This window comes from Loxodonta africana, chromosome 15 (assembly GCF_030014295.1).
Source record: "Loxodonta africana isolate mLoxAfr1 chromosome 15, mLoxAfr1.hap2, whole genome shotgun sequence".
In the NCBI taxonomy this organism is placed as follows: domain Eukaryota; kingdom Metazoa; phylum Chordata; class Mammalia; order Proboscidea; family Elephantidae; genus Loxodonta; species Loxodonta africana.
The window spans coordinates 15,276,789-15,302,301 of NC_087356.1; the positions used below are offsets into that span (position 1 = coordinate 15,276,789).

Below are 25,513 nucleotides of genomic sequence, written 5' to 3' on the forward strand. Positions count from 1 at the left end.
GACTGGATGGCAATGGGTTTTTGGTTTTGAATTGGGGTTATTGAAAAAGCAACACCAGTTTATAGCTTAAGGGTGATGGAAAAATTTGGAGACAGATAGTGGTGATGTTTGTACAACACGATAAACATAATTAATGGCATTGAATTGTACATGTAAGACATGTTGAAATGGCAAATGTTTATATATATATTTACCACAATAAAAAAAAAAAAAAAGCAGCACTAGCATCTCAGGCTGTAGAGTGGCTGTTTCTGGACATCTGTCACTATTTCCCATATGATCTTTGGTATCTTTTTCAGACAGACATTGGGCCAAAATTGTCTGCTTGCAGAAAAACAAAAACCGTTTGCTACTTGTGGAAGTTATGAAAACTTCGAGGGCACAGGCCCTGGAACACAGCTGCTTGGTTCAGATATGTACTCTGCCACTTCCCAGTTGTAACCTTGGCCAAGTTATGTCACCTCTCTGTGCCTCAGTTTGCCTGTCTGTAAAATGAGAACCTCAATAGCACCTACCTCAGCAGGTTATAGTGAGGATAAAATGAACTCAACGATTTTAAAGGCCTAGAATAGTGTCTGGTACACAGTAAATAAAAAAAAAAAAAACCCCAAACCCAGTGCCGTCGAGTCAATTCCAACTCACAGCGACCCTATAGGACAGAGTAGAACTGCTGCGTAGAGTTTCCAAGGAGCACCTGGCGAATTCGAACTGCCATCCCTTTGGTTAGCAGCCGTAGCACTTAACCACTAAGCCACCAGGGTTTCTGGTACCTGGTAAGCATGCAATAAATGTTAGCTCTTATTATGTGCCTCCCCCCCTTTTTTATTGAAGGTCTCAGGTAAAACTGCGATTCATGAACCACAGAGGAAAAGGACATTTCTCTCCCCATACAGCTCTCTTGAGAGAGGGCTGAGACGTGTTTTTCCTCAACTCTAGTTCATAGACAGCTCTTCCACGCCAGACCCTGTAACCACCTCCCTTGGGGCACAGCAGTCTGTGGGGTTCCTCTGGTTTGGGGATAATGGCGGTAGGGTTGACTCTTACCTCCTGTGCTGGTAGTCATTTCTGTTGTCAGTCAGGCCCTTGGTCCGCATGATGTAGGACATCTTCTCCAGGAGCAGGCGGTTGTCCCTGTCGATGACAGACAGCCGCTCCTCCTCCAGCTGCGGACAGACACAGAGCCTTTCAGGAGCCCCAGCCCCTTGCTGCACTGTTACTCTGCAGCATACTTAAGAAGGTCCCCCGAATCTTCCATCTTCAACGTGAGCGTGCTGTGGGTTTTAACATCGTCTTGTTTAAATATTAGCGAGTGCTGCTGTAGCAGTCTTCAGAAACGACTGTGACAAATGCAGACTCAGGTTCCCTTGTCTATGAATTGGAATACATTAGGGTGAAGCCAAATTCTCCACACCGGGAGTGGAAGTAACAACGAGGATGATAAGATAACTTGTAAGACTGGGAGAGCCTTAAACACTCTGACATGTGACAGTGACGCTGAAGAGGAAATCATATCTTAAGGGAGATATTTTCTACTGCTCAGAAGAAAATATCTGAGCCCCAGGGAAAAGCGTATACAGTATGCCTCTTGCTTTAGGTTTTTAAAATGGATTAATCTGCTGATTTGCTCAAGACTGGTGACTTTGATTTTGCTCTTTCCATTTATAATCTTATTGCTTAATAGGTGCACAAAGACCACACAGTATTTTGCTCTTGGGGGCAGTACTATCAGCATAGCCATGTGAGTCTTACTCTCATCAGACGGCCTCAACTTCAAGAAATAAACATTCTGAATTGGTTAAGAAACGGTCCAGTTTAAAGGAATGATGCTAATTACTCTATAACCGCACTGTATAAATTGCCCCCATAAACTCCTCCCCTCTTCTCTCCTCATTTTCTGCCGAGCATGACAGATGTGACATGAAGACTGGAGAAAGATTTCTGGAGCAATTACCAATCATCTCTATTCGGGACAAGATGAGGTTAATTGGGTGCCTAGATTGCATCTTGTCTTTGGAGAGTATCTTGTTTATCCCTTACTGGGCCTGGCTTTTCCATTTCCCTGGGTTTTTGAGCTGCCATGTTCTTAGTTGGCTATTACATTAGTGTAGCGATAGAACAAAAAAGTTACCTTCAGCTTCTTGAGTTTCAGATAAAGGTGGCTGAAAGTCAGTGGGGCCTGGTTGTCCACCAGGGGCTTGGCATTCTGGACCTATGGCAGAGAGCAAAACCATTTGGCCCCAGGTAGGATTTTAGCAAATAATTAAAGCAAGGTTAGATTGTAGAGCTCCTGGGTTATTAGCACTGGGAACCTTTATAGATCACTACTGATGGCGTCAAAGACTCCAGCCCACGGCAGAAAATGATGAAAAAAGACTTGTGATTTGATTGAGAATCAGAATCTTCCCAGGAGGGAACCAGGCAGCCCTCAAAAATGAGCCTACATGTCATTTTAAAGTGGAGAATTAAGTGGGTACGGAGTGAGAATTCATTAAATACTAACTGCAAGGTGACATTTCTATTCTGCACTGTATTACTAAGAGGCCTTTTTTAGACTGAATAATGTCCCTGTCTCCGCCTCACTTTACAGGCTGAGCCCTCCAGCAATACTTTCAGGATGAGCGCCCTAAACATTGATTAACCGCAAAATATTCCCTGCAGAGTAGCCTATTAGAAAACGTACAAATAAGATAAGAAATTTATATTTGCAAATGTGATAGACTAGCCACGAGGCCCATTGGTATTAATGTTAACACTCAAAAGGAGTCCTCTTGTTCCCTGAATGCTACTGGCGAAGAATGTGAAAACGGCAAATGATCTGTTGCATGTATAGTTACCACAATTAAATGAAAGGAATCCCTTCATATTTTTGATACATGGTCATAGATCATTAACTACTGGGATTTATTAGCTAATAATTGGAAAAGCTACAATGTTAAGAACCTCTACCAGCTGAGGAGTAAGTCTGAAGCCTGTCTAAAATTATAGTATAGGCAATACGCATTCTGGGAACTCAAAACCCATACCAGCAGTCTGGGGATGGCACAGAACAAATGTGAAGATGCAGGGGAGACAGGTATAGAGATGGCAAAAGGGGCTAGATGGTGAAAAGTTTCACACAACATACGAAGGAGTTGGAACTTAGTCCCCGAAGTGAAGGGAAACCAGTGAAACGTAGTTGCAGAGTGCCATGATCAAATACGCTTTAAAAAAAAATTTTTTTTTTTATTGTTTTCTGAAAAGGTCTACATAGCGGTTTAGGTTTCCCATTCAACAATCTCTATACAAGTTGTTTGGTGACATTGGCTACCTTCTTCACAATGCGTGAACATTCTCACTATTTCCTTTCCGGTTGTTCCATTTCCAGTAATCTAGTTTCCCTGCCGCCTTACATTCTCATCTTTGTCTTAAAGTAAAGGTTGCCCATTTGGTCTCATATAGGAGATTTTTTTAAAGGAACACAGTACTTACAGGTGACACTTATCATTTTTCAAACCAATTTATTATTTAGCTACAAGGTAACCTCGGTGGTTAGTTCTGGTTCAAGGTTTGAAGAATATCACAGGGCAATAGCTTCAGGGAGTCTTCAGTCTCAACAGGTCCAATAGGACTGGTTTTCTGTTTGTTTTTTTTGGATTTGAGGTTCTGTTCTACATTTTTCTCCCACTCTATCAGAATCTATCTATTGTGGCTCTGATTAGAATGATCAGTCTTGGTAGCCAGGTACAATCTAGTTCTTCTGGTCTCAGGGTAGAGAAGGCCATGGTTTGAGTAGATTATTTATCCTGCTGATTAGTTTCATCTTTGAATCTTTGGTTTCCTTCTTTTTCTTTTGTTCTGGACCAGTAGAGACCAATAGTATCTTAGATGGCTGCTCGCAAGCTTTTAAGACCCTAGACACTACTCCTCAAACTAGGATGTATCAAATGCACCTTTTAGAGATCACTTCTGTCACTGTTTATGTAGAAGAAGACAAACCTGGAGGCAAGAAAACCAGTGGCAAGGCTACTGAGGTAAACCAGGGGAGGAAAGATGAGGACCTGAATTATGACCGTGGCAATTGGGGTGGTGAGCAGAGGTTATGCAAGTGATATGTAGGAGATAAAATGAAGAGAAGTCGTGGCTTACTTGAGGTGCATATCTGTTTGGGGTGAGAGTGAAAGGAGAAGGAAGGAGTGAGGAATGGCTTCTAGGAGTCCAGGTTTGATACCTGCTAACACCAAGATAGGAATAAAGATGGTGAGTAGATTTGGGGGAATGGTCAGTGAATTCTGTATTGGACATATTTAATCTGAAATAGCCAACTGGAAATACCCAGAAGGTAAATTAGTTCAGGCTGGATATAAGGATTTGAGATTCATACTGTTATTAAAATATAACACTAACTTGCCTTATTGTAGAGCTTATCGTTGACTGAGGTCTCTTGAATGCACCAACTTATTTGATGTTATTGCTTATCTATTATAAACATTAAATAATAGGAGAAAGGAGTTCTTCCTTACAGTAAAATGCCAGTCGAGAAAGGTAGCAGGAATGGCAAGACTGAAGAACCACCATTTTGCAACTATGATAGTAAAGATTAGTTTGGGCAAGAATCCTCACTGGGTGTTAAATCTTGGGGCTCAAGTCTGGTGAGGAGCAGAATAGTCTTAAAGTGTCTCCCATACACCCATTGCCATCAAGTCGATCCTGACTCATAGCGACCCTATAGGACAGAGTAGAACTAGCCCATATAGTTTCCAAGGAGCACCTGGTGGATTTGAACTGCCGACCTTTTGGTTAGCAGCCATAACACTTACCCACTACGCCACCAGGATTTCCAAAGTGTCTCCCAATAGAGTGCTAATTAGTAAAAAAAAAATTAGTTACAAGGAGAAAATTATCAACAGTAGAGAAACTGGACAAACCCTTGATTGGATGATTAAAATTAAGATGATTAATGACAGGCAGGTATATACGATGTACTTATGGATTTGATACCTTGAGAAGGATGTGACGTCGCTTTTGTTGCATTTCAGTCAGGGATGCAAAATCTGCACTTAATTATGAGAAAACATCAGATAAACCCAAACTGAGGAGCATTCTATAACATAACCGGCCCGTATTCTTTAAAAATGTCAACGTCATGAAAGACCAGAAAAAAGTTTAAGGAACTGTTCTGGGTTAAGGTAGAATAAAGAGACATGACAACTAAACGCAATATGTGGTACTGGACTAGGTTCTCCACTGGGAGAAGGACGCTATAAAAGACATTATTGGGACAAGCAACAAAATTAGAACACAGGCTGTAGGCTAAAGTGTTGTATCAAATTCGAACATCTAGAATTTGAAAACTTACTGTGGTTATGTAAGAGAATGATTTTGTTCGTAGAAAATATACACTGAGGTATTTAAGGAGTAAGGGAATATACATATGACATACTTTTAAATGTTTCAGAAAAAATAAGTAATTCTCTTCTCCTGTGCGTGTGTGTGTGTGTGTGTGTGTGTGTGTGTGTGTGAATGAGAGAGAGAGTGGGACCTAAAAAAAGGTACAAAGGGATTGGAATTCTCTGTACTATTCATATTTCACTAAGCTTGAAATTATTTCAAAATAAAAAGTTAAGAAAAGAAATGGGCCTAAAATATGACCAGAGAGATATGGGGAAATGGGGTAGAACACAAAGAAGTTAACGTTTATTCATCACCTACAAATTGCCTGAGCTTCACAAACATAATCTCAGTTTCTCCCTATAAAACCTCTGAGAGCCAGGTATTATTATATCCACTTCATCGAGAAGGAGTAAGAGATTCTGGGTGTTTAGGTAACTTGCTGAGATTGCAAGCCAGACACGCCTGGCTTATCCCGACTTTATCCCTAAGCTCCATTAAAAATATTGTAAAATAATAATAATTAATGACAGTATTAATCTGCTAGGTCAAAAAGAATGGGAGATGAGGCCAGAGAGAGTGAGAGAATATAATGAAGTTTTGGAGAGTAGGTAGAGGAGGAGTAACTGATGTAGGAATTAGAGATTGCTGCAAAGGCAGAGGCCAATCGGAAATGGTTGATTTCATCCCAAAGAACCCCTGAGGTGTTCAGTGCCAAGAGATACCAAGAGCCACAGAGTACAGTGGGGGGATGCCAAGAGCTTGGGGCTTTGTTGAATCTCTACAAAGAGCTGTGGGATGTGCAGTTGCCTACCATGTCCCAGAAGCCAGGTGACTAATCCTCTCCCCTCAGAAGATATCAGAAGTTTCTTCTTTGGCTGGAACTTGAGAGGCTCTGGACAAGACACAGCTGAGCACAGCTGAGCACTGGGGTGAGGTTCGGAGCCTTCCTTCTTGGCTCTGTTCCTGGAAAGTCATATACATTCCAAGCAAGAAATTTCCACAGATGCTGAATTGCCCTGGAGAAAAGACCAACCCATCCTGATACCTGGGAGTTCCCACAACAAAAATGCCAGCTCACTGCTGGATTAACCTAGGACCCAGAGCTCCCAGTCACTTTTTTTAGTGCCTCACACATGAGGTGTTTGAGGAAAGTTTCCAATGTGAAAGAGCAAAATAAAGAACCAGAAAGGACCAGAGAGGATGAAGGGAACAAAAGAAAACATCAAATAAAATATAAACAGCGACTTCTCTGGCCCTTGGCCCCTTGGCCCAGCCTCTTCCCTGTTTGGGCAAGTGTTTTAGATGGCCCTGCGTACTGGGTGAGCTCTACCAATAAGTGCCTGGAGGCACTACATACCACCAGGAAGCCTTGGCCTGAAGGTGCTCAGCTTTCTCGTTCTGTGGGAGCCTATCTCTGCTGACAAGTGCCCAGGGGAACCAACTCTGCCAGGAGGCCTCCTGCCTAAAGGTGCTCAGCTCTCTTGCTCTGTGGATCAGCACACCACCTGCAACCACCTTGCTCTGTGGGCTGGGAAGCCCACTGCACCATCTGGTACCAGTCTTCTGGTTCTGATGCTGCCGTTTCTCTGCTGCTGCTTCTAGCTGTCTTGTGCTGCCTCTGGTGTTACAGTCTTCTCTCTCTGTCTTCTAGGTCTAGGAGATTCTCAGTGCAGGGACCCCAGGTCCAAAGGATGTGCTCCGCTCCCATCTTTTCTTCTCGGTGGTAGTCAGGTCCCCTCTTCTTGCCTCTGGGATGGTTCATTTTATGCCTAACAGGATGGCAAAACTGAAAAATCCCCTCATTAGAGTTCCATACACCTTATTTGCATGGCTCCACCCCCACAAGGGTACCATGCACCTTATTTGCATGATTAGCAAGCTATCCAATCCCCTTGGTGGACCACAAGCACCTCATTTGCATAGCTCCACCAGTGATTTGGTTATTTGGTGGAAGCTACACGACCATGGCTAGAAAGGCCATATAAAAGTTTATCACACTGCAGGGGAAATGGATGAACCAGCAAGCTGTAAACAGGGAAGGACTGTGACAGCCTGGAAGGTTGATGATTTTGGAGACAAGGCAACTACAGGTTATTACAAAGTGTGAAAGTGGCAGCTGATGTAGAATAGAGGAGAAGGTCACTGAAGATAAAGAGGTCAGGGGACTGAGAGACCAAAGGTATGGGTGGGTTTTACAATCCTTCCAACCCTCCACCTCCACCCCCTGGCAACTCCTGCTCATCCTTCGAGTCTCAGCTTGAAAGTTACCTCCTTCCCTGACTCCTCAAGTCTGTTAGAACCTCCTGTGGGTTCCCATGTTGTTGGTATTGTTAGCCGTCATCAGATCAGTTCCAATTCACGGCAAATCCATGCACAATGGAACGAAATGCTGCCTGGTCCTGTTCCATCTCCATGATCAGTTGAGGATCAGACGATTGTGATCCATAGGGTTTTCACTGGCAAATTTTCAGAAGTAGATCACCAGGCCCTTTTTCCTAGTCCACCTTAGTCTGGAAGCTCTGCTAAAACCTGTTCGGCATCATAACATCACACAAGCCTCCACTGACAAATGGGTGATGGCTGCATATAAGGTGATTTGGCCAGGAATTGAACCCAGCTCTCCTACATAGAAGGCAAGAATTCTACCACTGAACCATCAATGCTCCATGTGGGCCCCCGACAGACCTCATTTTCCTCCTACAACAACACTAATCACCCTATTTTAGAGTTGCCTGTTTACTGGTCTCTACCACCCCCTAGAGTGCAAGCTCCCTGAGGGCAGGGATTATATCCACCTTGCTCTGGTTGTAGTCATAAGCTAACCAAGCTCTTGGCATATAAACCCATAGTAGATGCTTAATATCTACGAGCTGACAAAATGATTGAATGCAGTAGGAAGTACAAGGCATGAACACTGAGCCGAAGTACAGAAATAAGCAGTGGTATGAGCTGGCAAGGGTAAATATGGTATCTCTGTCTCTGATGATATCTTGTCAGATAAGATAAACAACAACATGTCCTGGATGACTTAGGCATCATTTCTCCTGTTGAACAAGAAAATGACTTCTTAAGTGCCCTTCCAGCTCTATAATTTGATGATCCCAAAGCTTGATGGTGACTCATACTTCAATATACTGGGAGACAGTCTGGTGCGTAGCTGCAGGGTTTAAATTGGATATCATCTTTTTTTTTTTTGGAGGGCTTAGGGAAGAATGGCTGAGAATTATAGCACTGGGCGAAATACAGGAAGGGGATTAGTCTTTAAATAACAAATCCAAACCAAAATTTTCCGATCCATTAAGGTTCTGCATGGCAGTTGCATCCTAACGCGTCTTCTAAAGAACTCCAGAAGAAATCACAAACCCATTGCAAACAGGCAGTGAATGGGCTTTTCTGAACCAACATGAAGCTTGAGGCAGTGCCAGTGGGCACATGAGCTAAATGCCAGCAGCCATCAAACTGTGTCTCAAGTCTTAGAGAGGCGCCCTGTGCTCGCTCAAATGGTGGTGGCATTTATTTGGCTCTTCTGGTGACTCACAGATGGGTGGAGGGGCGAGAGGGCTGTCGCTGTTTTACTTTAGAAACCTGCTTTGAATTTCTGTTATGACACTGATTAATGAAAAGCAATCAGCAAGATAGCTGCGTCCTATGACTTTACTGATTTCCCTCCCCTCTGAATTCCATTAGTTTCTTCACCACGTAATTTCTGTAAGACATTTCAAATGCACGGAGGAGTACTGAGATGGGCATCGCAAACAGTGACGTGCCTACCACCAAGAAGTAACAAATCCTAACATTCTGTCATATTTATCTTAGATTTTTAAAAATAAAAGGGTCATAGTTGTACTTTTTATCTCTGCTGAGATCCATTCCCCTCCTCCCGCCCCGGAAACAACCCCCACCCTGAAGTCCGTGTGTATCTGGCCCATCCCCATTTCTATATTCTTACCACTCTGAGTGCACCTGTACTCAATATGTTGTATTATGTTGTGTGTTTTTAGTTTTATGTAAATTGTATCTTATTGTAATTACCAGTCTTTTTTCACTGAAAATTATGTATTTTAAACTTTTTGCAATAGAAAACTTCCAAGATGCTTAAAAATAGAATAAAGACTATAGTGAACTCTCATATAACCCTTACCTAGCTTCAGCAAAACCAACTCACGGTCAGTATGGCTTCTTCTCTACCCCACGCTCAGCTCCCTCGTCTAAGATTGTAGTAAAGCAAATCCATATCTTTTTCATCTTAAAGTATTTTAGTATATGTCTCTGAAAGATATAAAGCTGATGCCGACCCAGAGCAACCCTATAGGACAGAGTAGAACTGCCCCATAGGGTTGGCAAGGCTGAAATTCTTACAGAATCAGACTGCCACATCTGTCTCATCAGAGCGGCTGGCAGGTTTGAACCGCCGACCTCTTGGTTAGCAGCCACGTGCTTAGTTGCAATACCATTATCACATCAAAAAGAGTACAATAGCTCTTTAATATCAATAAATGTTCAGACATTGATCACATTTGTCCTATTACCTTTTTTGTTGTTTTATTTTACAGTTTGCTGGTTTGAATTGAGATCCAAGTAAAAAGATCCATAGATTACAACTGGTTGATACAGCTCTGAAGCCTGATCTACAGTTTCATCTATAGTTTCTCCCTCCATTTTTCCCTCTTCCAATCTTTTCTTTTGAGGAAACCAGAGAATCTGTCCTGTACAGTTTCTTACAGTTGGGATTTTGCTGATTACATGTCTGATATTTCCTAAAAACTGGCAATTAAAGATGAAGGATTAATCAGGTTCAGGTTTAATTTTTTTTTTTTCTTGTCAAAACTACACCGTAAGTGGTGCTGTGACGTTTTATTAGGTGGTGCAAATTTCTAGTTCTTAGCAGCAGTGAATAATCGTAGATCTATTACTTGACTAGGGGTTTAAAAAATGGAGATACTGCAGCAGTTAAGACTTACAGCTGCTAACCAAAAAGTTGGCAGTTCGAATCCACCAGCTGCTCCTTGGAAACCCCGTGGGGCACTTCTACTCTGTCCTATAGGGTTGCTATGAGTCGGAATCTGCTCGACGGCAGTGGGTTTAATTCTATCATACCCTCTGCATCTATTAACTGGAATAATTCTACAGGACTTATCCTTGGTAGAATAGGTGCTTGATTCCCTTTATTTACCAAGTACAATGTAACAGCATCTTCCAAAGGTGACCAATGAAGCACTTTTGTTTAATATCATTAGGAAGTCAAAGATTCAAACATATTTGAAGTGTTTGAATTCATTGCCATTAACTTCCTTACTGATGTTTAGCTTGTCTCAGCTTTGGCCAGTGGGAACATTTTTCAGTTGATTCCTGAGTACTTTTTACACAATTCTAGTCACCTTGATAGCTTTCTTGCCTTCTGGTATGACGAGATGATCCAGGTTTATCTTGTATATTTCCAGTGCCAACTTGGGATCAACTGAACCCTGGTTCCTTTTAGTGGAAAATGGCATTTAGAGACCACAATCCTAGTGCTAGGAGTGTTGATTACTGCTGAGTTTGTCGTTGTTTCTTTTGCAGGCCTTTTCAGTGGACAGAGCTCATACTGGTTCCAATTCCAATTCAGGACTACTTGCCCTTTTAGTTGGAGCCCTGATGGCGCAGTGGTTGAGAGCTTGGCTGCTAACCAAAAGGCCGGCAGTTTGAATCCACCAGCTGTTCCTTGGAAACCCTGTGGTGCAGTTCTCCTCTGTCCTGCAAGGTCGCTATCAGTTGGAATCGACTTGACTGCAACCGATTTTGGTTGGTTTTTTCCTTTTAGTTAGCCTCATTGATCTTACATCTGCACTGCCTTTCTATCGAGTTGAAATTCCCAGTTCTCAATGACACCAAATAAATTATCCCACCCTAAAAATCAAACCTGAATCTGATTAATCCTTCATCTGTAACTGCCAATTTACAGGAAACACAAGGCATACAATCAACAGTCTCATACTATCCACACTACCACCACTAATGTGATACTGAAAATAGCTTAATTTTTTTTTTTTTTTTTTTTTGCTATTGTTTTGTCATTAGAGTGTCTCACTACAAATGTACAAAATACTGAGTTTTAAAGACAGGGAAATAGTCCCACTTAGTTTGGTTGTGACACCAAACAACTGCACTTAGGTTCCTTTTATTTTCAATATTTAGGAATTGCTTTTTAAATTTAATTTTGTTTTATAAGCCGTCAAATATTTTTATGACTTCAAAGTCAAATCTGCAAAGCAACTTCTTTTTCTAAGAGGTTTAGCTTCTATCTCCATCCCCCTCAGCTTATTCCCTATTCACAATTCTAATTTTACAACTATCCTTCCATTTCTAAAAATATAAGCATATATATATGTGTGTATGTGTGTGTATATATGTATACATTTTCATCTCTACTTTTTAAGAGATATATATATATACATATGGGATATTTTACATACTTTTCTCTACCTTGCTTTTTTTCATTTCACAATATTTATAATAAGTTCTGGAGATTACTTTATAGAAGTATGTAGAACTATTTCTCATTCCTTTTTTACCGATGTATTCTACTCCATTGTATGAAAAACCCTAATTTATTCACCCAGTCCCCTATTGATGGATACTTGGGTTATTTCCAGTTTGCAACTACTATCTTATGCAATTTCTTTTCATATCTTTGCCAATGAAGCTTTGGAATGGATTCCTAGAAATGGAATTGCTGGGTTAAAGGATAAATGCATATGTAATTTTATGAGATATTGCTACATTCCCTCGCAGGGCTGTGTCTTGCATGCTACCAGCATTGTATGACAGTGCCTCTTTCCCCAGAGCACTACCAGCAATTCTGGCTACTTGATAGTTGAGAAATGGTATGAAAGTGTACCTTTAATTTTCATTTCTCAATTATAAGTGAAGGTCATCTTGTCAAGGGCTGTTCATAATTTTTTCTCTGTGAACTTTTGTTTGTATCACGAGTCCATTTTTATATGGGGTTGTTTGAGTTTTTCTTCTTATTTTTAGAAGTTCTTTATATAGAAAGGATATTAACCCTTTGTCTCTGATATGTATCAATTATATTCCCAATTTATATTTACTTTTATACTTTGCTTATTTTTCTTTGCCATGCTATTTTTTTTATGCTATACAATTTTAAAATTTAGCTAAACTTGTCAACTTTTCCCATTGTTGCTTCTGGATTTTGAGTTATGGTTAGTAAATTCCCCCACTCCCAAGTTATATAATTCACCCATGTCTTCTTTGAGTACTTGTACAGTTTTCAATCTCTGATTCATTTGGAATTTATCTTTGTATAGTGTATGAGGAATAGATCCAGTTTCATGTTTTGTAAAATGCTGTCTTAGGCTGGGTTCTCTAGAGAAGAAAACCTGTGAAGCATATATATATATATATATATATATATATATATATATATATATACATACACACATACACACACATATATATATATGTGTAGAGAGAGAGATTTATCTCAAGGAAATGGCTCATATGGTCGTTGAGGCTGGCAAGTCCCAAGTCCCTGGGTTAGGCATCAGGCTGGAGGCTTCTCCTGACTCTTGTAGCTGCAGGGGCTCATGAACCCAAGATTGGCAGGTCAGACGCCAGGCTCCTGGCTCACAGGCTGCAGAAGATGACGAATCCTAAGACTCGCAGGCAATATGGCAGACCACTGGCTCAAGTCCCAAGAACTGGCGGTCAGAGGATGATGAGCCAGATACAGGATCCCGAGCTAGCAGAGCCAGCGAGCTTTGCCAGAAAGTCCATAACATATTGGATGCAGGCCACACCACCGAGGAAACTCCACTTACAACTAATTGGCTGGTCACACCATGGAAGTGGTTACATTATATCACAAATAGAGGATAATTACATCATTACATAACTGCCAGACTACATCATTACATAACTTCCAAACCACTGAGAGTCATGGCCAGCCAAGCTGACACACAACCAGATGCCAGGCTGAGGACAAAGTACTTAACTCTACAGATGGTGCTGAGGGAGCCATCAGAGGCTTTGGAGCACAGTGTTCTACTACAACTTTTTTGTTTCTCCTCCCCGTTATATCAAAATCCTTATATTTCCAGGGCTTCTCAGACAAGCAATAATAAACTAAGTTACTCCAAAAAGCTGATTCCCCTCCCCTTTTTTTTTTTCTTAACACGGGAAAAGAATTTGTTTATTAATCCAAATTTTATTTGCCATTTGGTGAAATTTGGGGTGGTTTAGGAGTCCTGCTTGTTCCTCAGGGTTGCTTCCAGATCATTGCTTCTCTACCCTGGTGTATTGATCCTTCCTCTCTCAGGCCAGACAGAGTAACCCTATCACCCCCTAGTCTTCCTCACCCCTTCCTTCTCCTGGCCAGTCCATAATTCTCCCTCATTCAATGGGGCCATGGGCATCTGGATCACAATCTTGCTCCTCACCCCATGCCTTTGTCCTGAATGACTTCTACACCCTTGCGGACACCCCTCCAAGTTCCCTGCACGCTCGGTTCCCTGACCTCCTCATGCCCAGTGACCTTCTCCTCTCTCCTTCAACAACCCCATGCCCAAGGCATGATCGTCATATGGAAGCCTTTCATCTCGGAAGCTGGGAATGTCGTTGTCCCATTCTTCACCCACAGTCTGCTATCTTTTTAGCCTCCTTAGTCCACTATACCCATGATTCCTTGATTCACGATACCAGGATTCCTTGACCTTATTTTAACGTTCAGTCCATAAAATCCTCTTCCCTATCCTTCCTGATTAGCTCACCTTGTCTTCACTTCATTCTTTCCTGCTTAAGATGCCATGGTCGCTCACTTTAACCATGATGGTATTATCAATTCCCTAACCTCATTGGACACCATAAGCCCATGTGGGGTTGTTTCAGCAACTCCTTTCAGCAACTGAGCATTGGTGGGGAAAATTGTAGAACTGCATACATTAATGCTACTTTGAATTTATGCTTACCAACCACACCTGCAGCCTCATGCCTATTGTCAATCCCACTAAATTTCTCTATTCAATCAGTTCTTCCTTTCCTGCCATGACTATTTCAAATCTTCTTTATCTTACAATTTCTTATACGTGTAGCCTGGTTATTTTCTTAAACTGAGGGTATTTATTAACCACCTATCTCATGCTAGGGACTATTCTAGCCCCTAAGACACTAAAATGAGCAAAAAAAAAAAAAAAAACACCTATAGAGTTTACATCTCCAAAAATAAAATTACATTTTGGTTTCCAAGGAAAGCTCTGGCATTTCAAGGGTATTGCTCTGCCAGCTATGGTCTATCTGCAGCAGAGAAGGAAACTATACATAATTTAAAAGGCTTGACTCAGCTCTCAATACATCGGCTCCCCGTGTCATAACTATAAAGGGTTAGAACACAATGGAAAGCTTGGGGATGAACACAGAGTGGCCATTTTTCAAAGAGGCCAGTGTGTGACCTCGATGTGTATCAACAATAGGCCTGTTCCGCTGGCAGAAAGAATGGACATTCACCTTATTTAGATAGCAGTGCACATAAGAGGCTGAATGGCACATCTGTTTATTTAGCTCTGCTTGGTTTCTCTCCCTCTTGCTGCCAAGGTGCTGGGCCCAGAACCGCCTATCAGATCTGACTGGTTCTCTGGACTGAGGAGTCCAAGCCACTCACCAGGGCCCAGTGGGAGTCCCAGTGGCTGAGACTAATGACCAACTCTGCAAGAATGTATAAACATTAGAGCAACGGTTCAGACCATGGAGCCCAATTACATGCCTGGGACATCCCCTGAGTCAGGGATATGCTGGAAATCTCTAACTTGGCAGCTGTACCTTCCAAAGAGCTACAGCAGGAATGAACAGAAGGAAGGATAGACAGGGGTGGGGGACAGAGGGATGGACATCAGAGGCCCTCAGTGGTCTGGCCTCAGAGTCCCTCAGTGGTCTGGTCTCAGAGCCACGATGATGAGATGGCAGACTGAGGTAACTGTGACTGTTGTCAGGATGGACATGCTTATTACCCTTCCTCTTTTCAATTCTCATACGTGAAATGTGACTGAGAGCTCTGCCTTCACGAGCTTGTGCACTGAAATCACCAGTACTGGTGCAGGGTCTTTCCTACCTTTTTCCTGTGGTCTTGATAGTCTTGCTCCCATTTGTGCCGCAGGTACTTACTGCCGCAGGGAACCGTCAGTTGGGAGACTCGCTGCATCTCAAACGATGTAACCATCCCCACTCCCTTCAAAGCCCTGGAGACGGCTGTGTTTGCAGCAGATCACATGGCGGTTGTCATGGCATCCAAGCTACAGAGGAAAAGAAAGCGAGCAAGAGAATAGCCTACGGTGGCTTTTCAAACAATAAGTGGAAGAATAGCAAAGAATTGAATATTCTTCCGTTCCAGTGGGTATTTTCTCAAGAGATCTTGAAGGGCTTAGTAATGCCATTTTGATGACCGGCCCTCACACCCCTTCCCAGTTACCGAGGAAGAAATACTCAGGAATACAGGAGGTTAAAGAATTTCTTGTCCAGCTAACTTTTTCTCCTTCTCTTCCTTTATTCTGTCCTTCTCTTTCCCTCTGTCTTTTCTTTCTTTTTTTCTCTCTCCTTTTTCATGTTCTCCCTTCTTCCCTTCTTTCCCACCTCATTCTCTCTATTTCTTTCCCTCCTTCATCCCTGCCATTCTTTATGCCTTCCTTATCCCCTTTGTTTTCTACTTCAAATAATTTATAATAACTTGGGCCACTCCAAAATATTTTTATTTGAAGCTTAGGTGGCAGATCTTCATGAAAGATGTTTTCTAATCGACTTGAGGATTAGTTATAGAGAATTGTAGCCATTTTAAGCCGTTTCTCTCTCCTTTGCTTTCATCTGGTTGGGATAAGTTTTTCCTGAGAAAATGAAGTGAAAGGTTTGCTGGAATATTTGTTGAGTCCTTTTATTTTTGTCGAAACCATATGCATAATTTTGGAGACGACGTGATTGAACGAGCTGGTTAATGACAAAATAGCAATATTATTTTCATTTCAGAATTCTAGTCTTATGTTACAGCATTCATCATAGAGAACTTTGTAGCGCAGAATTAGTAAATGGGGATTCATCATTAACCACGAATAAACGAAGAATTGCCAGGCGGTACTTCATGAGGAATCATGTTCTGCATGTTAGCAAGGCTCAGTGGCTGTTTTCTGGAAGAGATTTAGCAGAGCTTAAATTGAATCAGACTTGGGAACAATAAGATGTGAACGCATATACGGTAGGATATAAATGTAGGAATTACCCCCTAAAAAAATACAGCCAGCACCTTAAGATAGAAGCCTATAAGCTTTATACGTCATATTCAGAGGATTCTATTAAAATAGTTTCCTTTACCCTACGATTGTCATTGGTTTAAAATAGAGAAAGCCCAATACTCAGTAGATGCTCAATAAATATCTGCTACATATGATCATGAAATAATGGCATTGATCTTATTGAATGATTCCCCAACTGGGATACTGGGAATTTTTTTCAGACTGTAGGTCTGGTTCTGTATCACGGTTTTGGTCTTTTCCATTTCTTGAAGCCTGTCTCTATGCTCTACATGCTGAGAAATTTCTGACAATAATGTTTAGTGTTGCTGCCAATCAACTGAGAGGATGGAAGGTTTTGTTCTGTAGAGTTTGGTCATACTTATGTAGTTAATAGGAGCCCTGGTGGCACAGTGGCTAAGAGTTACGGCTGCTAATCAAAGGTCAGCGGTTCAAATCCACCAGTTGCTCCTTAGAAACCCTGCAGGGCAGTTCTGTTCTGCCCTATAGGATCATTATGAGTTGGAATTGACTCAGCGGCAATGAGTCTGATTTGGGTTTTTTTATGTAGATAAAGCATGGATTTAGGGCAAATAGAAACTGGAAAAAAATTAATGATGTTTAAAGAATTTTTGAAAATAATGTGGAATATTTATTGGTTTTAAGGTCCTGTTATTGATGCGGAAACCCTGATGGCATAGTGGTAAGATCTAGGGCTGCTAACCAAAAGGTCAGCAGTTTAAATCCACCAGGCACTCCTTGGAAACCCTATGGGACAGTTCTACTCTGTCCTATAGTGTCGCTATGAGTCGGAATCAACTCGACAGCAATGGGTTTGGTTCTTTGGGGGATATTACTGATGCACACAGTCAAATAAAATGGGCCCAAATAACAGGTCTCAGCAGTTTATCTATGACTTATCTATATTTACCTTTAACTGATTAACCAACCGTTTGCTATTTGATTTGACTTGACGATAAGACCCTGTGGAAGAGGATCTAGAGAAATTAGACATACTTCTAACGAACCACAAAAAATCACCACCAGTTTGGGTTTTGTCAGACCCACCAAGTCTCAAACTAACTTCTGGTCCTTAGTTAGCATGGTCTTAACAAGATCAGATCTTTCTATGACCAGAAAAGACAGTTAACCTGGAGCTCCTTGGACTCTATCCTGAGGAAATAATCTGAAAACACTGACCAGGATTTTTATACATCAAAGAATTATTCATAAAAAGAAAAAATTAGAAATTATGCAGGGAAACAGATAGGTAAACAATTTACGGAAATGGTGTGGAAAATTATGTAGTCTTTCCATTAAACATAATATTTTGAAAGGTTATTAATGTGAAAATATTTGTGATAAAATATTAACTGAAAAGAGCAAGACACACACCGATTTAACTAGTTTAAACTGGTCTCAAATAAGTTTAAAAATGTGTAGGAAAACCTGGATGGAAGTGCAATGATGGCAACTGCTTCTGTGTGGTCAGTGTAGAAAGCCATTGAGAGAAGGGTGGAAGTAAGGGCCTGACAGTGTGGATGGGACTCCTGGGTGGCCTCACCAGGTCTCCGTTCTGATCTTCTTGGGAGGCCCAGGGACATGTTCCTGTCAGAGCCCAGGAAGGTTAAGCCCTGAGAAACAGACCACACCCAGGAGGCTGAGACAGCCCCTAGATTCCTGATTTATTAATTTGCAATTTTGTCTCTCAGGAGGACGTGAGATATTAGGTCTGTGTGACCACACCATGAAGTCTGGGTAGTCCCACTCCACCAGAAGCTAAAGTATGAGAAGGCTGTTGGTGACCCTGAGGTCAGAGCTGAGGGCAGCTGGAAGGACTGAGTGCTGAGTAACTTTAGTGTAGCCGTGTAATTCTCCTTTTCAGGTTCTTGGAACACCTCACAGACAAGAGACGATTATGGACGACTTCCATTTTCTTCATGTTTGTCAATTTTGAAGCCAAACAGAAACAATCTCCTCCCCTCCCCCTATATAGATGATACTTTTTAAAAGCCAGTGCAAATGAAGTTCTCATTTATGGGACTGTTAATAAATTATCACATTAAAGAAGATTGCTTTCCTCTTTCTTGAAGTTGTGAAATTCAGTTTTAATCTATTTAATTCGGAAGCAACAATTGCTATGAGTTTGTCTCATAAAATAAGGGAGATAAAATTCAAATGAAGAAAATTTCCTTAAAAATCCTAACTGGGATGAATTATTGTACCTTATATTTTTTAAATTTTTATAATTATTTTTCTTTAAAGTAATATTTAGATACATAAGAGTTGTAGCAGGTTTTGTTGCTACCAACTTTACAAACTTGTTTTGTGAGTTTGGAAGGCTGTGTGAGCTGGAAGCTAGTGCTTTCCCTGATCCACTCATCAGGGCTGTATGTCCTCCCTGACGCTCCCAAGGATACCCTGTAAGGCCACCTTATAGCACTTACCACACCCAACTATAATTACTTGTGAATTTGTCTGTTCTCCCTTCTAGATATCAACTCCATGGAGGCCAGAAATGTGCCTGTAGGCTCAGTAGGTATTTTTTAGATTAATAAAATATGGTTAATATTAATTAATCCCAATAATTTTTTAGATTAATAAAATATGGCAGTTCTACTCTATCTTATACGGTCGCTATGAGTTGGAATTGACTCAATGGCAAAGGGTTTGATTTTTGGTTTTTTACACTTATATGTTTTAAGAAACAAAAGACAACATTGAAAATCTGCAGGGCACAGGAAACCATAAAAAAATTTCAAGTACAGAAGGAGCATTTATAAGATTTGTAAAATTTGCCCATATGCTGGGCTATAAAAAAGTCTAAACAAATTTCAAAGGATTGAATCTCTGTCCACAGTGGAATTGAACTAAGAACGAATAGCAAAAAGATAAGTAGGAAATCCTTATGTTCTGAGATTAAGCAATGCAATTCTAACATCACAAACAAGACAAGAATGTCGCTGAAGCCTTCAGCTACTCAAGAGATGTTTTTAGGATTAATTAGATGTACACTCACTCCTCACTTATCGACATGGGTAAGTGCCAAAGACCAGGTTGTTACGAGAAAATTGGCATTATGTGAAAATGGAGGATGACCACATCAGATCACAAAATGGAGGATGATCCCATCATTACATAACTACCAAAGTACATCATTACATAACTGCCAAACACATAACCTTAACCATTGCAGCCAGCAGTACTCTTGCCCCGTACCTCGGCATTTGTTTACTGCCAGACATGTGTCATTAATTTGCAAAAGAGATGGATTGTGGATTTTTTACTATTGTTGTAAATGCAAAATATTGGATAACAAGATAGTCAGTGAGTGAGGAGCAGATGTGTTTGTTAGGTCCACCACTGGCCTGTCAGTTCTGTGGTGGCTTGTATGTTATGATGCTGGAAACTATGCTGCTGGTATTTCAAATGCTGCATGCATGGTGGACAGGTTTCAGTGGACCTTCCAGAATAATACTGAGTGGAAAGAAAGGCCTGGTGACCTACTTCCAAAAATCAGCCAATGAAAACCCTATGGATCACAACAGAATATTGTCCAATATAGTGCTGGAAGATGAGTCTTCTAGGCTGGAAGTCACTCAAAATACACACTGGCCACAACGGTGGACTTGAGCATACCATCTATCACAAAGATGGTGCAGGACTGGGCAATGTTTCATTTTGTTGTACATGGGGTCCTCATGAGCAGGAGCCATTCAACAAAAACTAACAACATTTATTAGGTGTTTTGAATACAATGAATTCTACTTATCAGTAATTAGTAGGACTGGTTAATTATAGCCTAATGCTATGTCGTTTGTTGTTAGATGCTGTTGAATCAATTTTCAACGCATAGCAGCCCCATGTGATAGAATAGAACTGTCCCATATGGTTTTCTAGGCTGTAATCTGGTGATGCAGTGGTTGAGTACTCCTCTGCTAACCAAAAGTTTCACAGTTCAAACCCACCAGCTGCCCTGTGGAAGAAAGATGTGGCAGTCTGCTTCCGTAAAGATATACAGCCTTGTAAACCCTATGGGGCAGTTCTACTCTGTTCTATAGGGTTGCTATGAGTTGGACTCAACTTGATGGCAACAGTTTTCGTTTCTTTGGTTTTAATCTTTATGGGAGCAGAGTGCCACATCTTTTTCCCAAGGTGTGGGCTGAGCTCTTAACCACTGTGCCACCAGGGCTCCTTTATTTATGCAGTACTTCTCATGAGTGTTAGTCCTGAAAAGGTTCACTTAGATTCATTAAGGGGGATGGTTCGTACGCTGGGAATATTCTTAAGGAATTAATCTAAAAGCTATACACACAAATAAAAATTCTGTTGCCATCAAGTCGATTCTGACTCATAGCTACCCTGTAGGACAGAGCAGAACTGCCCCATAGGGTTTCCAAGGAGCAGCTGGTGGATTCCAACTGCCGTCCTTTTGGTTAGCAGCCAAACGCTTAACCACTGCACCACCTAGTTTCCATATACACACAAATAGATTAATTTAATTGCTACGCATTTTAATACAAGTGGAAAGCTGGAGGAATGCCCAACTGTAAAGGATAGGTTACGTTGGGCATATCGACCCGATGGAATACAGTACAGCCGTTGATATTATGATTTGAAAGATTATAAACCCAATAAATCAAATACTAAATCACCCCTCCTACAACGATGTAAGAATCGGGTGTGTTCACAGAGCCTGGGAGACATCCTGGAAAAGATGAAGAGTGAATTTGTTAGAGGTGGGAATAAAGTGAGTTTTTAAAATTATAAATGAATTTTATCATATTTGAGTAGTTAATTTTTTAAAATTCTATTTGAAGTGCAAATCAGGCCTTGATCATTTACAATCTGCCCCCTCCTCCCTGACCCCACTTCCGTGGCCTCGTTCTCCCAATTTCATCCCCACTGAGTTTACAGAGCTCAAATAACACAAAGCTCTGCCCCATCTTCCCACTCCCATTTAGAAGACTGTTCCAGAAAAGAAGAGGCACATTTCTTTCCCTTCTGCTTCTTCAAGTCTAAGCAGTCCCTTCAGGGGTTCTCACATTTCCTGGTCCTGTGTAGGGTGCCTTTCTTTGCGCAATAAGCTCTACACTGTCGCAGGGCATCTGCAGATAGGAGACCCACATATAGCACCAAACACTGTGAAATTGGGAGGGGCATTAAGAATTCTTGGGAACTAACGTCTTGAAAGGCACTAAAAGGGCATATATTCCTTCTCTTGCCCTCCACTAAGAGGGCATATATTCCTTCTCTTGCCCTCCTCCGTCTTCCAACCCAGACTGAATGAGAGAGTTTGCAGAACTCCTCGGTCTACTTTTATTGAGAAACCTGGGTAAACCCCGACCTCCAGGGCGATTCTTGCCAAGAACTCACAGAGCACAGCCAGAGAGCGTACAAGAGCTCAGGAAGATGGCCCATGGGCCAAAGGAACCTATCCAATCAGAAAGAATTCCACAGTGGAGGCAGCCTACGGAGGCACACACTTGACTTTTCTTTCCTATATTAAAGACAAGGTTCATATTTGCAAAAGTACCCTAGCCTGTTCAGGGTGTCCATGCCATTTCTTTTTTTAATCTGGCCATAGAAGGCAGTAAGACTTTCAGAGCCAAGCAACAGCTTTTGTGGTATTTTAAAGCAGCTTTTTTTTTTTTTTTTTCCCTAGTTACTGGTCCTTAAATGTGTTCTTAGCAAAGGCCCATGTTATCAGAAGGGCGAGGGTCCCTCATTGGGGTGGGATCAGGGAACGGGTGCTGACTGGAACAGGGGAGTCTCAGCATAGCAGCCAGTTCCTGGAAGGGAACCTACTGCCACTGCAAGCCAGAAATGCCGAAGGGCAGCCAGAACTGCTGATGGCGAAGAGAGGGGCCCCTTTGATCAGGCACTGGAGTTTCTTAAGATCCTTGTGTTCAAGAGAAACTGGTTGGGATTAGTGGCTGTGCTAAACTGTCTCAATAGCCCTTGAAGTTCAGGCTCTGCAGGAGGGCCACCAACTAAACAGGATGTGTGAGCCTTTGGGGCCACATCCGGGAACGTTGTGATGAGAGACCTTCGAGACTCCCAGTAAGCATTTAAGCAACCCAAGTTGGGAACAGAGCCCTAGGCCTCTCAACCCCACTATCTCTTGCTATTTTAATGTGGATGCAGTTGTAAAATAAATAAACCATCTTCTCCAACAGCAAAACCAGGAAGCAGTTCATGAGTATTTTTGACAACAAAGCCTTCCCTTCAAGAAAAAGGAGAAAATGCAACTGGAAAACAAACTACACTCTCACCTCCAATTTAGAAGGATAATGAAATGTGAAAGGAGGGCAAATATTCATCTGATTAATAATTAAATGCGTTGACCTTCTAGTAGGATAGGCATGCTAGACGTGAAAATCGTTGCCATGGTTTTTCATCTCACATGTCAATTGCCATTATGATGATGCTTCGCTACTGGCATCCTTTCAAGTCATGACGGTGGAGGTGGCTTCATGCCTAGTCGCAGCTTGATTACCGTGGGGCCTTTTATCTGTTCCAGGCCTGTGACTGTAGCTTCATGGTGTGTCCTATCTTTAAATGCCTCACGCTCCAACATGGCCTCTTCCATCCTTTCTTCTTCCCTTCCACCTGGGATCGCCTATCAGAATTTCCATTATTTTAGAGAGACTGACTTCCACTAGGCGTTCTAGGTGGAAACCAACCTGATCAAAGTTATGTGTACTGGTCTCTACCCCTTTCCACATTTTAGTAAGGCTTCTTCTCGATCAATTGACAGATTTTCAAGCCAGGAAACTAGATCAATTGTCTAATTCAGGGTATCTCAGCTTCAGCACTATTGACATTTTGCGCTGAACAACTCAATAAAATGATCTCTTTACAAATTTGAATTGGTATTTGGATTAAGCTAGTCAGGCACTGCATGTGACAAACAGAACCTTGGGACATGTGGGAGCCATCTTCCACAATGTGGACATCAAAGCAGGGGTGAGAGACAGTCTTTAGATAAGAGAAGGTTGAAAGATATGTGAAGAGAGAAGCAAGAGATAAGTCAATGGGAGTGAGGCAACTAGAACAAATAATGAGAATGTTGAAACAATGTGAAGAATGTAACCAATGTCACTGGTCATCTCATCTAGAAACTGTTGAATGGGAACAGGCTTTGCTGTATATACTTGCACCAAAAATAAATTATTATTTTAAAGAATGCATTGGGAAGAGGAGAGCTATAACAAGGCTTAAAGCTCATCTATCACACATCTAACTGAAAAGCAATATGTAATGTCAAAGGTCAATAAATGAGGAAATATTAATATTAAAAAAAAGAGAGAGAGAGAAAGCTGAAAAGTGGCACTGGAGTGCCGTTGGGTTCCTGATGGCTTTCCTGGTGCTGCTTTTAGACCTGCAAGAAGCCCGGTTTTCTTTGGATTTATGACATGCTCCAGAATTCCTCCAACAGACTCCTCTTCTGTCTTGAGCTGTCCAGAATGAATCCAGACTAACTCTAGTGAACCTGAAGAATCCTGACTAAGACAATGAAGTAAAAGGATTGCTATTTCCCACCTAGCTTTATACATCTGTAGTATTTGTCTTCCTTAAGAAAATACAGAGAGGTACTCCTACTTTCTCAGATTTTAGCTGAGTGAGTTTCTTCTTTATTTTCTTTCAGCTCCAAGAAAACCAGGAAATATTGGCAAGATCTTTAAGCTCATGTTCCCACTTGAGGAATTTTTAAAGTGCCTCTGACTCCCTAGAGTAAGAGGGCTCTGTTAAGCATGGATAACTGTATAATCATAGCTTAGTTAAAATCTGGAAACTTGAGCCCCTCAAACAGAAACACAGGGTTAGGTTTTTTGTTGTTGTTCATATAGTTATATTGATTAAAAAGAACAGAATCCCAGCCTTTCTCTTGAGATCTTTTGCCCTCTTCACTCTGAGTTTAGCTTTTGTAGTTAGTAAGCTGATGATTTCTTAAAACTTATTTCTTCCAGGACAAAACTGAGTTTTAAATGTCAGAAAACCATTGAATAGACAGCTTAGGCTTAGGCCAGAGATGGTCTTGGCTACCTTATTATTTAAAGTAGAAACAATCATTGTAAAAATGGCCCCATTTTTATAAAATTAGTAATAATAAAAATCTTTCATTCTTAGAAGGTCAGCCCAGTGGTACTTCCATTTTTTCACATATGTTAGGTGACAAGAGAGAGCTAGAAGCTGGTGTTCTGACTCTTAGTCCAGTGATGTTTTCTCTCTTCTGTTTGTAATGTCTTTGTGAAATATACACAAGGCATTTCAATGATAACAATTCATCTTCAATAGACATCACCTAAAATATCTTGATTTTCAATACGTAAAAATAAAAGCATTTGACCAAATCATTTTTTTTGTGTGTGTGCTTTAGGTGAAATTTTACAAAGCAAATTAGTTTCTCATTAAACAATTAATACACATATCGTTTTGTGACATTGGTTACATTCTTCACATTGTAGAGACAAAATCTCTAATGACATCATGGTAGAGAAAACACATCAGGGCTAGACCAAGAGTTCATTTCAAAAGTATGTAGGTACTTACCCTCTCAGCGAGACAATGACAGAGTCCATGGGAATAGGAGGCGTTTTTCAGAAAAGTCAAAGGGAAGGGAGTAAGCAGAGGCAAATCCATTTTGGTGGAGCCTGAGGCTTACATAATTTGGTGGGGGATTGGGTGTGGGAGTAGATGGAGGAGGATCTCAATAAAAAAAGAAAAGAAAATGACTGGAGTCTTCCCAAGGCCTTGGACAGGGCCTGCGCAGGTGAGGAGCTCTGAAGCTTAAGCTTCTTTAGCTTCATGGGATATGCGCTTTTGTTTTTTGTTATTGATTTTTTTTTTTTTTTTTTCTGGAGAGGGGGCCA

The 25,513-nt window shown here is 41.2% G+C and overlaps 1 protein-coding gene across 1 annotated transcript; it reads right to left on the reverse strand.

Moving 5' to 3' along the window:
• Nucleotides 1-1,040: 1,040 nt before the first annotated feature.
• Nucleotides 1,041-16,120, reverse strand: CFAP97D2 (CFAP97 domain containing 2). The gene is made up of 3 exons (XM_064268614.1): nucleotides 15,473-16,120; nucleotides 2,129-2,209; nucleotides 1,041-1,163 (listed from the first exon to the last, which is right to left on the reverse strand). Exons 1-3 carry the CDS (start codon nucleotides 15,578-15,580, stop codon nucleotides 1,041-1,043), a joined length of 312 nt encoding a protein of 103 aa, XP_064124684.1. The 5' UTR covers nucleotides 15,581-16,120.
• Between the last annotated feature and the right edge of the window lie 9,393 nt (nucleotides 16,121-25,513).